The 15,054-nt window shown below is 40.0% G+C and overlaps 1 protein-coding gene across 2 annotated transcripts in view; it reads left to right on the top strand.

The window, feature by feature from the left end:
- The window catches only part of MNAT1 (MNAT1 component of CDK activating kinase), a 214,194-nt gene that overhangs the window by 1,859 nt on the left and 197,281 nt on the right, over positions 1–15,054 (top strand). Inside the window, exon 1 of one of the 2 annotated variants that reach the window (XM_082734952.1) lies at positions 6,904–7,126. The exons of the other annotated variant lie outside the window; for it this stretch is intronic. Coding sequence (XP_082591078.1) covers positions 7,038–7,126 — 89 coding nt within the window. The 5' untranslated portion in view covers positions 6,904–7,037. Of the gene's footprint in view, positions 1–6,903; positions 7,127–15,054 lie in introns of those variants that run through there. 2 annotated transcript variants of the gene reach the window in all.

Here is a 15,054-nt window from a genome sequence, read left to right as displayed (position 1 = left end):
TTATCTCAGGGAATAGAGTGGAAGAGATCTAAGCTTTACATTATAATAAAGTATGGAAATTTAAGTCTTCAGTATGGACATTTTTCATGTAAATGTATGAATAGTTCTCTGGTGGTGATATTCTTGGTGGAAGCACCAGTTCTAAGTGCAGGTGTCTTCCAGGAGATCAATGCAGGATCAGCAGCCCTTTCAGCAGCACAGACAGATGGAAGACTGCCCTCTGGTTTGAGGTGAAATGCCTGGGGGTGAAGTCTGCTGCTGTTTGCAGTCATGTCTCTTTTATGGTTTGCATGAGGTCTTAACACAGAAAATGATGAACCCATCTCTGCTTCTGTGATTTCTTTGGGTTAGTTAGGTCCATCTGCTGGTATTCTTTCTCAAAATCCAACATTTTAATGACATCGTCTTAACATCATCTTTCAAGGTGGCTTTGTGCTGTTTCTGCTTCCCAGTTACCCGTAACTGCCTATTTCAGCACATTATAAAGAAGCTGTTAAGGTTACCTGCTGTCATGATCAGCTTGGTGAGATTTTGTTTTTGGTGGACAGGTTTGTTTCATTGCTGTCCAACCAAGATGTCATTCGATTTTGGACTTGCTTTTGTACTGTCCTAATGAAGACAGCACTGAAATTTCTGGCAGATTTAAAAATTCATAGTTATAGAAAAGACCATGGGTCTGTACCCCATGGAAATATGCAGTTAGGTATCCAGCTTTAGGACAATATCTGAGATTCACAACTTCCTTGAATTAAAAAATTTTTTTTAGAATAATTTTGACTTACAGAAAAGTCACAAAAAGAGTTGGAGAGTTCCCACCTACTCTTTACTTAGTTTTCCCTAATTTTGACATTTTACATTACAATGATACATTTGTCCAAACAAATTAACATTGCTGCAATACTATTAACCAAACTGTAGACTTTATTTGGATTCACCAGTTTTTCCATTGATGTCTTTCTTCTATTTCACAATCCAATCCAAAATATGACACTGCATTTTATTCATTGAATTTTTAAAGCATATTTATCAGAGCAGAGTAGACAGGAGGTAGGATGGTTTAGTGGAAAAAATGTGGACTTGGGGATCAGCTGGCTAGATGTAGGTTTGGTTTTTAAAAAATATTTTATTTATTTATTTGACAGAGATCACAAGTAGGCAGAGAGGCAGGCAGAGAGAGGGGAAGCAGGCTCCCCGCTAAGCAAAGAGCCTGATGTGGGGCTCCATCCCAGAACGCTGAAATCATGACCAAACCTGAAGGCAGAGGCTTAACCCACTGAGCCACCCAGGAGCCCCTAGACGTAGTTTTAATCCTAGTTCTGCCTTTTATTAGCTACTTGATATAAAAAGTGGACAGGTTTGTTGTGATGATTAAATGAGATAAGGTGTGCCAAAAAGCACCTGGCACATGATTAATCTTTGTTAAATGTTTGTTTGTTAATGTTTGTTACCTTCCTCCTGATAGTGCAAAGTAGGAAACTTTTTTCAGTTGCATATATCCAATGAAAACTCATTTGGCTATATTATAGGATGACCCAAGTTCAGTTCATAGGACTCTTCTTCAGGCTGTTATCCATTAAATATAGTGCGTTTATTTGGAAAACCACTTACTGGGTTTCTGCATGTCTTCTGAGCATATCTTTTGCCTCCAGAGCACCAAGTTCAACAGATCATATAGAAGTAACAGTGACCTTTTGTGAATTTGCAGCCTGTAGCGACAGTGGTATTGTATAGCTCCAGGAGGAGATTCCTGTAGAACCAGAAGTGAAATGCAACCCCCAGCTCTGGATTCCTTTAGCAGGCTGAGCCTCAGGCTCATTCTGGCAGCAATTCGAAGTGGGACCGGAGGTCTTCCACTTCAACAGGGTCAGCTCCTTGGGAATGGAACACCAGACTTGGCGTCAATCTCCCAGCACTGGTTTACAACTGATTTGTGAAATCGTTGACTGCTTCTATTCCCCACGTCTGCCATGCTGTAAACACTTGAGTCTGCTGTATTGATATGCTGTCTAAAGGGGTGTTATGACTTGGGAAAACAGAGTTGAGGCTGGGATTGTGTGAGGGTGAAAACCAACCTGCTTGCTTCTGGATCTTTTCCTTCCAGCCTGAGGATAGCAATGAGCGAATATGGAGAGCTTTTGCTATTTTAGTGTATTGAAGAAAATCTGGCTTGGCCCAAATTTTTACTCTTTGCTTGAGTATATTTAATGGTGTTGCCGAGAGTAGAGATGTCCTTTCTCAAGGCTGACTTTGGCTGCCTTGGTAGAGGGATAGATTGAGGGAAGGCCTATATAACTGTATCGTGTTGGGCTCTTTCCATTTCTGAAGCTCATGTACTGGTACTATTAAGAAGTTAGGTTGGAAAGTAATCTCCCAGGTAGAGGGGGCGATCTAGTGTTATTTAGTGACCAATAGTTGGTGATACGCAGTCAGCATTTCTGAAGGATCATTCATTTGCCAAATATTTATTTGGTCCTGATTAAGTGCAATTTATTAGGTACCATATGATAGCAAGATGAATATTTTGGGGTCTCAGAAGGGCTTAAAATCTGGTGGGAGAGATAAAATACATCCATTAGGAAATACAGTAGAGGGGATGGGAGTAGTGAGGATAAAGAGGTTAATTTGGGGAGGATGAGGGCAATAGGGAGTGGATTTTTTTTTTTTCAAGATTTTATTTATTTATTTATTTGACAGAGAAAGAGAGAGAGAGAGAGAGTGAGAGAGGGAACACGAACAGGGAGAGTGGGAGAGGGAGAAGCAGGCTTCCCGCGGAGCAGGAGGCCTGATGGGGGGCTTGATCCCAGGATCCTGGGATCATAACCTGAGCCAAAGGCAGATGCATAATGACTTAGCCACCCAGGCATCCCTGGGGAGTGGATTTTTTTGCTAGGTCTTTAGAGACAAGAATTTTGAGAGGACAAGGTTAGAGATCGATAGAGGAAGAGGGAAGAAAATGAGTAGAGCACGGAGCCATCAAAGTATGTGTATATTTCTGAAAATATTGAGTAATTCAGTCTGTCTGGGTTGTGGGGTTTGTATAGTTGTGTGGTGGGAGATTAGCTTAAAGGGCATCTTGGGGACAGATTTTGAAGGCCTTTGAATGGAATGCTCAGTTTGCTGAGGCATGAAGCACCCAGTGGTCCAAGTCCACAGCAGTCTGTGTGTAATGTCATAGCCATGACACATAGCCAAAGTGTCCAGGGATGTACACTTTCCACAAACCAAAGCATTCAGAATCCTTTTTCTGGGGTTTTTCACATTTTAATGAAGAAAAAAAGTTAAGACTGGTAGAGGGAGCCTTGGATGTAATGCTTGGAGTTCTTAGTAACCAAGCTATCTACCTGTGTAGAACATGGATGAGCAGTAGGTAGGAGGGAAGGTGACCTAGTGAGTCTCATGGGTGATAATGGAGGGAGAAGATCCCTGAGTCTCATGGGTGATAGTGGAGGGAGAAGATCCTGGCAGAGACTGAGTGAGTGCCCGGTTCTAGTCTTCTCCCAGGTGTAGCAGCATTCTTGCCTTTTTTGTGGTGCTGCAGATTTCTCTAGGAGCCAGAAACCCCTCCTTGAGCTAGACTCGACAAAAAGATGAATTTATTGGAATCTGATACCAAACAAGGTGAAAACCTGGAATGCAACTGGTTGAACTTAAAAGACTTGTTGTCCCATGTCACTTGCCCGTTCTCTTTTGTCATCAGTTTTAGCCTTTCAAAGGGTTTTACCCAGAAGTTGGGAACCAGGGCTCCCAGGATTTTTCAACTCACATTTTCTGTCTTCTTACAGGGGTTCTCCTGCTTTTCTTTTAATGCCAATTTGAAAAATTCTAGGGAAGATCTCTGATTGGCCCAGTAAGGGTTGTATATCAACCCGTAGGCCAGAGGGCCAGGACTATGATTGGCAAGCCCATTAGAAACACAGAAGCCTGTTGGGGAGGAGTTGTTTTGCATTAGAAGTTGTTTTGCTATCTTTAGTCAAGGGACAAAACAATAAATAAATGTCACCTGAAGATGAAGTAAGCCCAGTCTGGATCCATAGCCTGGGGGCTAGGAAAGGAGGGTCTGCATTAGAGAAACATTGCAGCAGGAAGACAAGATCTGTAGACATGGTAATGCTAGAAGATGAGCAGATATGGGAAGAGAAATAGTGGGCCAGTTGGTTCACTGTTGGGCTGCTGCTGTCTTAATATCTGTAGGAAACCTGATAGTTTAGTAGTTTTTACAAAGGCTGAGAAGTTCCATTTGAATCAGAAGTCAGGTGCTGTGAGGGCTTTCCTCTTCAAAGCTTTCTGATCATTCTTAGTGAACCTTACAAGTAATTATGGTATACATTTCAGAGTTTCTATTATGTACAAAGCATTGCAGTAGGGCCACATGTTATGTAATTTGATAATTGTAGCAACCTCATGAAGTGTATTACCTGGAGGAAAGTAGCTGAGGTAAGGGAGGGTAAGAAATTTGGCTCAAAAACAGGTCTGGGTCATTTAAGAGGAGTCTAAGTTCTCATTACCTCTACTTTATCTACTTTAGATACTACTACTTTTATAGTACTGTTAATAAAGGCTAACAGTTATTGAGCTCTTACTCTGTGCTAAGCACTTTAAATGAAATAACTCATTTAATCTTTACAAATACTGTCCTTGATTTATAGTTAGGAAAACTGAGGCCTGAAGCCCTGCAACTAGAAAGAGATGAAGACAACACTTGAATCCAGGTCTCTTGGAGGCAGAGGCCAGATCTCTAAGCACAACTTTCTACTGTCTCCAGCTGCATGAACGATGCTTGTCCAGTAAGAGTTCCAAGTCAGCCGTTGCTACCATTCTTCTCTGATAAGTAGTTCACAGCGTGGGAAAAGGATAAAGCTGGTGGCAGTGTTTCCTCCCACAGTCTTCAGTGCTTTCTTTGCGTTGGTGTCAAGATTTGCGCTAAAGGCAAAACAATTCAGCTAAAGGCAAAACAATTCACAAAGTGATTAGGGTCTCCTTTTCAAGGACATGATTAAAGAATAAACAAGAATGCCAACTTAATGGATGATGTCTCAGTGTAGTATTGGCTAAAAAAAAAAAAAAAGAAAAGAAAAGAAAAAATTTAAGAGAAGCGTAGAGGGCAAAGGAAGAGGGAAAGAATCTTAAGCAAGCTCCATGCCCCATGCAGAGCCTGATATGGGCATCAATCTCACAGCCCTGAGATCATGCCCTGAGCTGAAATGAAGAGTCAGGCACTTAACTGACTAAGCCATCCAGGCACCTCTTGGCTAAAAATTTTATTTGCTCACTGACCACATTTCCTCTTTAACCAGAAGTTTCTTATTCTATTAAAATATAAAGATTAAAAAGCTGTCTTTATTTTTATTTTATTTATTTATTTTTTAAGATTTTATTTATATATTTGACAGAGAGAGAGAGAAATCACAAGTAGGCAGAGAGGCAGGCAGAGAGCCCAATGCAAGGCTCGATGCAGGACTTGATCCCAGGACCCTGAGATCATAACCTGAGCCAAAGGCAGAGGCCTAATCCACTGAGCCACCGAGGCACCCAAAGTTGTCTTTATTTTTAGAGAGCTTCACTCTGAGTCATGTATCTGGTTTGGATGTGGTCTTTTTCAATAAGACAATAGTCGCACAATAAGCCTCCAGGTCAGCCTAGCATTTGCATTGCCTATTTTAGTAAACTTACATTTGGTTAGCTCCTGTTAGTGAACAATACTATGATCAAGCAGATGACATGATTTGTTTATTAGGCGAATCCCTGATGTCTACATTTTAATATAAGCGCTGTGCTGCTGTAGCTTGCTTTGGTCCACTGGTTCCTAGATGTGGTATCCAGCTGTTCGTCAGGTTCCCCCTCTGTAACCCATGGAAACCCCAACTGTATTACCACACCATGGGTTTTCTACTGAGTTTACCGTTTAAAAAAGTGGGAGTTGGAATGTTCCTTTTTATGTTTTTATTGAAAAGAGCAAAAGTGCTATGAAAAGGTAAAATGACTGTGTGTGTATATAGCTAATATTCTTTGTATGGGTTAATTCGAAAAACTTTGCATGCCTACTTCTGATGGAATTTGGGTCAGATTAAAAGATAATGCTTGGCTTAAAATTTTTTTCACAGTAAACTAGTATTTGATGCTCATTCATTCTTCACTGTACTTATTCAATAAAATATCAACAAATCCTTATTATGTGGTTGAACATGTGTCCCTTATGGAGGGAGAAGTTTATTCACTAGAGCTCTATATAGACTTTGTTTTGCATTCTTGATAACTGCATTGAATGTGGCTTACAATTGCCAGAGACATTCAGGCTCTCAGATCCTACAATTGCTGAAATAAAGTGTATATTCCTGGAGGTGTTGGGAGGGGGGTGTAAGAACCAGGTGACGTGGTTAAGTATGCTTGACAGTCTTGAAGCAAGTGGCTATCTGCAGAGCAGATGCTAGATACAATGTATAGAAGTATCTGACATTTAGTGAGAATCTGTAATATTTAGGGTCAGTGTAGGGGCTTTTGTTCTAGATCATTTTCCCAAACTTCTACCTGCCAATACATAGTATTTTCTGTGTTTGCATGAGTGTGCAAGTATAAAGGAGATTATAGATAGCACAGGCTATCGAATTGTTCAAAAGAAAATGCCAGTCTAAATTATTGATTATGTACACAGGGCATAAATTTTTGAAAACACGATAATGTTTCCAGACAGTACAAGATGGAATCTATGTCTTAGATTTCCTTAAAAAAATGCTGCTGGATGCATGGAGATGGAGCTTTGCGTACAATTTACCATTTTAATAACCCCAGCCGGAGATCTAAGGTAGTGTACTGGCCTACGGAAGCTAAGACAGAGCACCCGGTGCAGGACCGGAAAACTTGCTGCCGGAACCTTTGTGCTGCAGTGTCTCGCCTCCGGCCGGTGCTCATTCTCAAAGGGACCGTCTCAGCCGAGTGCCTGTTGGTAGGAACCCGCTTGGCGTCGGGTCTGTGGAGGTTTGGGGGTGCTCTGGCTGTAACTGAAGCAGGCGTCGGAGAGAGTCCATCGGAGAGAAGGCGCCATGGACGATCAGGGCTGCCCCCGGTGTAAGACCACTAAATACCGCAACCCCTCCTTGAAGCTGATGGTGAATGTGTGCGGACACACGCTGTGAGTCGGGAGACCGTGGGTTCCGTGGGGGGCGGGGGGTGAGACGCGCAGGGTGGGAGGAGGGAGCAGGGAGAGGCTTGGCCTCGGCTCAGGGGAGGAGAGAGGGCGTCGTTCGTTTCGACACTGAGGAGGGACGCGGGACGAGGAGCGTGGTTTCTGGGAACGCACTCCAGCCGCCAGCCCCTGAGCCGCGCCGGCCTGCCGTGGACTGCTGGTGCCCAGATGTCGTAGCCAGCGGTTTGCCAGGCTCCCCGCCTCCACAGCCCATGCGCTTCCACACCGCGCTGACAGCTGGGGTCCAGCCGTGTCGCGGGCGAAGGGGCGGCGGATCCGAGTGTTTTCCTTTCACGCGCAGTATTTTTATTGACAAGGGCGAAAGGGCTATGAAAACAAAATTCCTGGGAGTTTCTGCTTGTGTTCATTATGGGGGTTGACTTGAAAACCCCCGTCTGTAAACCCGTTTGCCTTGACGGAGTTGGGTCAGATACTTCTCCTCGCTGAAAGGGAGAAAGTCTAGATTCTCGGCAGTTAATTTTGGAGAGAGAATGATGGCTGGCATTTAACGAGGCCACCTTGTGTGCCAGGCACTGTCCTAAGCTTTTGCCATGAGTTGTCTCCCTTCATTCCCTCCACAGCCCCATGAGGTGAGTACCCGTCTTATTCCCATTTCACAGAGAAGGAGGCCGAGACTGCTCCAGGTCCCTTATTCAGTGGGCCCTGCTAGAATTGGAACACACCATGTTTGACGGTGGAACGCGCATTTTGGGGAAGGGACAGGAAAGAGGGAGGTTGAGTTTGCGTATTTTGAAGAACAAGTGCAGGAATTGGTCAATATATTTCTTGTCACATTTTTTTTTTAAAAAGATTTTATTTATTTATTTGACAGACAGAGATCACAAGTAGGCAGAGAGGCAGGCAGAGAGAGAGAGAGAGAGAGAGAGAGGGAAGCAGGCTCCCTGCTGAGCAGAGAGCCCGATGCGGGACTCGATCCCAGGACCCGGGGATCATGACCTGAGCCGAAGGCAGAGGCCTTTACCCACTGAGCCACCCAGGTGCCCCTCTTGTCACATTTTTAAAAAATATATTTTATTTATTTATTAGAGAGGGAGTGCCCGCATGATGGGGGGTCGGTAGGGGCAGAAGTTATGGCCAGTGTAGGGGGAGCAGACTCCTTGCTGAGCAAGGAGCCCCATGTGGGACTCATTCCCTTGACTGCTGGATCCTGATCTGAGCCTAAAGCGAAGACTTCACCGACTGAGGCGCTCAGGCGCCCCTTCTCACCACGTCTTTATGGTCACATGTAGTATAGTAAAGGTGGTTTTATAAAGCACTTTGGGATTAAAGGTGATATATTATGGTGAGCATATATATATACAAGTAATGTCTCTGAGGTTTCTTAGAAATAAAAAATGACATATAAGCTGCAGAGTGATAGACTAAGTCTTTGAGTAAGCAAAACTTGCATGATCAGTTGTAGTTATTATAATAAGGTTTATTAACTTGCTTAATTGGTACTTTTTCTTTTATTTTTTTCAAATATTTTATTTATTTATTTGATAGACAGAGATCACAAGCAGGCAGAGAGGCAGGCAGAGAGATTGGAGGAAGTAGGCTCCCTGCTGAGTAGAGAGCCCGATTCAGGCCTCAATCCCAGGATGATCCCAGGACCCTGGGACCATGACCTGAGCCGAAAGCAGAGGCTTTAATTCACTGAGCCCCCCAGGCGCCCTGGTACTTTTTCCTTATTTTCATTTTCTTTTGCTCTATCCAGTAAAGGGAATGCAATAGAACTGTGATTGAATGGTTTAAGATTAGAAATAAGGTAAAAGTAATAGAATGCATGGTAAAGGGGAAGTGAGATAAACAGTGTATAAAGACTAATAGGTTTTTAGGGAGATTTCGTTCAAGTTCTCTTCATTTGCCTGTAGCAGGTGTGTTGGTGCTTAAAGAAAGTGAATTTGCTTTTTTGAAGGATACTAAATGTAATTTTCTGCCAGATGTTTCCCTGCTGAGCAGAGAGCCCCATTTGGGGCTGGATCCCAGGACCTCGGGATCATGACCTGAGCCGAAGGCAGAGGCTTAACCCACTGAGCCACCCAGGCGCCCCTGAAATAATTTTTTAATTAGAGATTGTTTTTGTTGTTTCCTTAGTCCTTCTTGTTTTCTCATAAGAGTTAAGAATTATCTAAGTTATTGGGGCCTGGCTGGCTCACTTGGTAGAGCATGTGACTCTTGATCTTGGGGTTGTGAGTTTGAGCCCCACGTTGGGTGTAGAGATTACTTAAAAAATAAAATCATTAAAAAAATTGTCAAAGTTATTCTTGTGTTTCATTTATTTTGGTTTAGTTACTAACTTGTTAGATATAGCCCACATTTTATAGTTCTTTTTTGACTTGATATATGAACAAAATGAATAAGAGTATATAGAGTATTGGCTAAGAGAATAAACTTATGATTTTGAATTCTTTGCACGGTCCCTATATAGGGCTTTGGCTTTGGGCAAATTACTTCTTGTACTCATTTTTCTTATCTGTACGATAGAGGTAGCAGCACTACCTATATTACAGTGTTTGAGGATTAAATACTATATGTAAAATATTTGGAGGTGTTTTATAGAGTTTCTGTCTCTACTGTCAAATACAGTATATGTTTAATATTATCTATGGTATTTGTTTGACGCTATCATATTCTTACTTGTGGGTAGTATGTGTGCTAAGCAGAAATGAAATTGAAACAGGAGTCATTTGGGCTACTATGAAGGACTTGCACAATAATGATTATATTTAAATGAATTCAAGAGACTAATAATATGCTAAAATATAGGTTTAATTATAGTGACCCTATTGTGATAGAGTGAGTAGGAATAGTGATTCATGAAAGATATGAAGTGTAGGATTATGGAAAGATTAATTAGGGTGTATGGTTTATGGGAGAAAATACAGGAGCAAAAAGGAGAAAGGAGGTGAAACATTCCGAAAATACTCCTCCCTTACCTGCTAGTAGTTGAGGAAGCATATTCAGTTCAATCCAGCAAATACCCAAATGAATTGATTACATGTACATGAAAGAAGTTTGGATTCCATGTTCGTTTGTTTTTCAATTCAAGGATGAGCTTTGTTTTAATTACAGAAAAGTGTGATTTTTTTTCTTTTTCTTTTTCAGGACCACTTGTTTTAAGAAACAGGCCTTTCGTAGAAATCTTTCATAGAATTCTGGAGCCATACTGATTTAGATCGAGTTATAACTAATTCTCATTTAACCAGGTCTTTAACAATAATTTAATTTTAATCCCAGCCATTCTTGACAAAACTCATCTCTGGAAACTTTAGATGTATTTGATTTTACTAAATCCACTTTTTTCCATTTTAAACATGCATAAGACATAGAGTAGTAGAATAAACAAATATGTCCTGATATATAAAAGTCAGCATTTGGCCATATTTACTTAAGACCTTTTTCTCTTCCCTTTTCTATTCCTGCTTCTTACCTACTGATGAGTTTCTGAGAGTTACTACTATGAATTTTACTGATTGCATCTCTGGTATTAATATGTTCCTCTGTATTTTCTCTAAATTATTAGTTTTATTTATTTATTTAAAAGATTTTATTTATTTATTTGACAGAGAAAGAAATCACTAGTAGGCAGAGAGGCAGGCAAAGAGAGAGGGAAGCAGACTCCTTCCTGAGCAGAGAGCCTGATGCGGGCCTCGATCCCAGGACCCTGAGATTATGACCTGAGCCAAAGGCAGAGGCTTAACCCACTGAGCCACCCAGGTGCCGTTTTAGTTGTAATTAGAAGCTATATCAGGTTAAAGCTCAACTTATTTATTGTTGGAAAGAATGACTCATAAGTGGCATTAATTTCTTTGTTCTGATACTCTGGATTAACCCTTATGCAAATTAGGAAACAGTGTCTCCTTTGGGCAGGAAAAGTAGGAAAAGGGACTCATTCTTGGTAAAAGAATTTGAAAAAGGGAACTTTGTAGATATATTATTGTTAATTTCTAATTTTCTGTTGTGGTAGGAGAAGATTATTAAATTTCAGTCTTTTGAAATTTTCTGAAAACTTATTTATGGTCCAGAAAATGGTCTATTTCGGTGAGCAGTCAGTGTATATTTGAAAAAAATGGGGGGACCTGGGTGGCTCAGTAGATTAAAGCCTCTGCCTTCAGCTCGGGTCATCATCCCAGGGTCCTGGGATTGAGCCCTGCATCAGGCTCTCTGCTCAACATGGAGCCTGCTTCCCTTCCTCTCTCTCTGCCTGCCTCTCTGCCTACTTGTGATCCCTGTCTGTCAAATAAATAAATAAAATATTAAAAAAAAAAAAAGAAAAGAATGTTCTGTGACTGCTGGTGTATTATAAATGTCGATTAGGTCAACTTGGTTGGTGGCTTTACTCAGATCATCTATATTTTACAAATTTAATTTGTCTACTCATTTTATCAATTACTCCAACTAGATTGTGGATCTGTCAGTTTCTCCTTTTAGTTCTGTTATATTTCATGTATTTTGAAGTTCTCTTATTAGGTACATAGATATTTAGGATTGCTGTGTTGTCCTGACGACAATCTCCTTTTGTCATCATGAAATGTCTCTTTTTGTCTCTTGAAGTATTCTTTATCCTGCAGTTTTTGTCTGAATTAAATAGTCATGTCAGTTTTCTTATGCTTACTGTTTGATGGTATATCTTTTTCCATCCTTTTACCTTCAACCAGTTTATATTACTAGTTAGTTAACATCTTGTTCTTTTATCTGGCCTTCAAATTTCTGCCTTTTAGTTGGTGTATTTGTCCTTTTATATTTAATGTGATTATTGATCTCATTGAGTTTAGGTCTACTTGTTTTCCATTTGTTCGTTTTGGTTTTTGTTCTTGTTCCTTTCTTGCCTTATTTTGATTAATTGCATATTTTAAAGTATTGGCCATTAGCAAGCTCTTTGTTATTATTTTAATATTGTAAATAGTTTTTGAGTGGTTTCTCTACATATAACAATGTATATCTTTATCAAAGTGTATTTAGAGTCACTATCTGACACTCTCCATTTTTCACTTCCCATTTAGCAACTTCTCAAACATGAACAATGTAATTCTGTTTACTCACCCATTTCATCTTTTAGGCTGATCATGTATCTTTTACTTCTATAAGTGATTCAGTATTGTTATTTTTGCTTTAAACAGTTGTCTTTAAGGAAAAGTAGAAAATGAAAAAATAGTCTTTTTAAAAACATTTTTTGAGATGTAATTCACATACCACAAAATTCATCCATTTTAAGTGTAGAGTTTGTGGCTTTAAGTATATTCTCCGAGATTGCTTCCATTACCACAGTCAACTTTAGAACATTTTTGTCACTTCGTAAAGAAACCCCTCGGTCACTTAGCCATCACCCTCCAAATAGTCCCTCTCAGCCATTGCCCCCCTCTAGCCTGAGGGAACCATTAATCATTCTTTCTCTATGGATTGCCTGTTTGATGTAATTCACATAAGTTGGATCATTCAATATGTGGTCTTCTGTGATTGGCTTTTTCATTTCATTTCATTTTTAAAAAGATTTTATTTATTTATTTGACATAAAGAGAGAGAGAGAGAGCACAGGCAGGGGGAGTGGCAGGCAGAGAGAGGGAGAAACAGGCTCCCTGAAGAGCAGGGGAGCCTGATGTGGGACTTGATCCCAGGACCCCAGGTTCATGACCTGAGACGAAGGCACTTGCTTAACCAACTGAGAACCCAGCCCTCTCTGTGATTGGCTTTTACTTAGAATTAATATTTTTATGGTTCATCTATGTTGTAGCCTGTATCAGCACTTTATTTCTTTCTGTTACTGAGTAGTATATCATTGTATAGATATATCACTTTTTATTTATCCCTTCATTAGTTGATGGACATTTGGGTTGTTTTCACTTTTTGGCTCTTGTGATAATGCTGTTAGGAACATTCATGTACAAATTTTTATATGCACAAATGATTTTATTTCTCTTGTACTTAGGAATATGTATATGTATTAAAGATTTTATTTATTTGACAGAGAGAGAGAGCTCACAAGTAGACAGAGAGGCAGGCAGAGGGAGGGAGGGAAGCAGGCTCCCTGCTGAGCAGAGAGCCCGATGTGGGGCTCAATGTGAGACTCGATCCCAGGACCCTGAGACCATGACCTAAGCCGGAGGCAGAGGCTTTAATCCACTGAGCCACCCAGGCACTCCAGGAGTATAATTTTTGGTTCATATGATAACTAAGTTTTACTATTTCAGGAAGTGTAAGACTGTTTTTCAAAGTGGCTGCAGCATTTTACATTCCTGCTAGCAGTGTATGAAGGTTCAGTTTCTCTACATCTTTTGCCAGCACCTGTTATTTAACTTTTTTTGGGTTATAGCCATCCTACTGGGTATAAAGTGGTGAAAAGTAGTCTTTTATATTCACCTACTTATTTGCTGTCTTTGGTGTCCTCCTTCCCTTTGCCTGAAGAATTTTCCTTAGCATTTCTTGTAGGTCTGTTGGTGAATAATTTTCCTAGATTTTGTTTATCTGAAAGTGATATTATTTTGCTCTACTGTGTGAAGGATTATTTTTGCTGAATATGAAATTAGAGGTTGGCATTTCACCACAAGAAAGATACTGTTTTCTGATCTCCATTGTTTGTGATAGGAAGTTGGCTGTTACTCAGGTCTTTGGTTCCATTTACATAAAAACCTTTTGGGGCCGCTTTTAAGATTTTTTTTCTTTAATTTTTGTTTCTGGCAGTTTGAGTATGTTCTAGTTGTATTTTTGTTTGTTTGTATTCATCCTAGTTGAGGTTTGCTGAGCTTAGTAAGTCAGTATTTTTTATTCTATTGGAAAATTTTAGTGATTTTGAACTATTTACACTTTCTTCTTATTTTGGAACTCGCATTACATGTATGTTGGACTCTGACATTCTCAAAGTCCCAGTGGTATGATTTATTTTTCTTCAGTCTTTTTTCTCTCTCTTCTTTAGTTACTTTCTATTGATCTATCTTCAAGTTCACTGACTCCCATATGCCATTTCTAATCTTCTTTTAAGCTCGTTCAGCATAATTGTTACTGTACTTTTTGCTCTAGGGTTTTCATTTTATTCTTTTTTGTAATTTTCCTTGCTTTAATTGGATGTCTTGCTCATACATTCATTAAGACCGTATTTTCTTTTAGTTCTTTGGATATATTTTCCTTTAATTCTTTGAACATATTTTGTGTTAATACTCTTAAAATATTTATAATAGCTGATTTTAAAGTTTCTATTTGCTAGATCCAACATCTTGGCTATTGCAGGGTTGGTTTCTATTGACTGTTCTTTTTGACCTTGGGTCACGTTTTTCTTTTTCCTTTTATGAATGTTCAGTACTTTTTTCAAATGTAAACTGGATCATGAGGCTGCTACATTTTAGAGATACTGGATTTTAACTTTCTCTCTGTGTGTTTTAATTTTGTAGGTAGATCACTTACTGGCTGATCACCTTGAACTTTGTAAGCTTGGTTTTAATCTTTGCTAAGACAGATCTGCGGAGATTCCAGTGTGTTTCCTTACTTTAGTGCGACTCAATGTCCTAACTTTTAATTCCTTGCAAAATTTGTTGTGTCCTGATTTTAAGCTTTGTTAGGGGAGTCTGAAATAAGTCTTTTTCTAGGTTTTGGCCCTTACTCTTATTTGGTACCTTTTTGGTATTTCGGCTGGATGTCTAAAATGTTAAGGTGTAATGCGGTATCTCTACTCTGACTGGATAGAAACTTCACAGAATATCCACCACTCCCTTTATAAATTTTTAATTTAATTTATTTATTTATTTGAGAGAGGGAGGGAGAGAGAGAGAATGAGCTGGAGGAGGGGGAAGGAGACAAGGATAAGTAGACTTCTTGCTGAGCAGGGAGACTGATGCAGGTCGTGATACCAGGACCATGAGATCATGACCTGAGCCAAAGTC

The sequence above is a fragment of the Mustela nivalis genome (assembly GCF_964662115.1).
Source record: "Mustela nivalis genome assembly, chromosome: 6".
In the NCBI taxonomy this organism is placed as follows: Eukaryota; Metazoa; Chordata; class Mammalia; order Carnivora; family Mustelidae; genus Mustela; species Mustela nivalis.
Note: the sequence above shows the minus strand (reverse complement) of the source record. Positions and strands in the feature narration are given on the sequence as shown.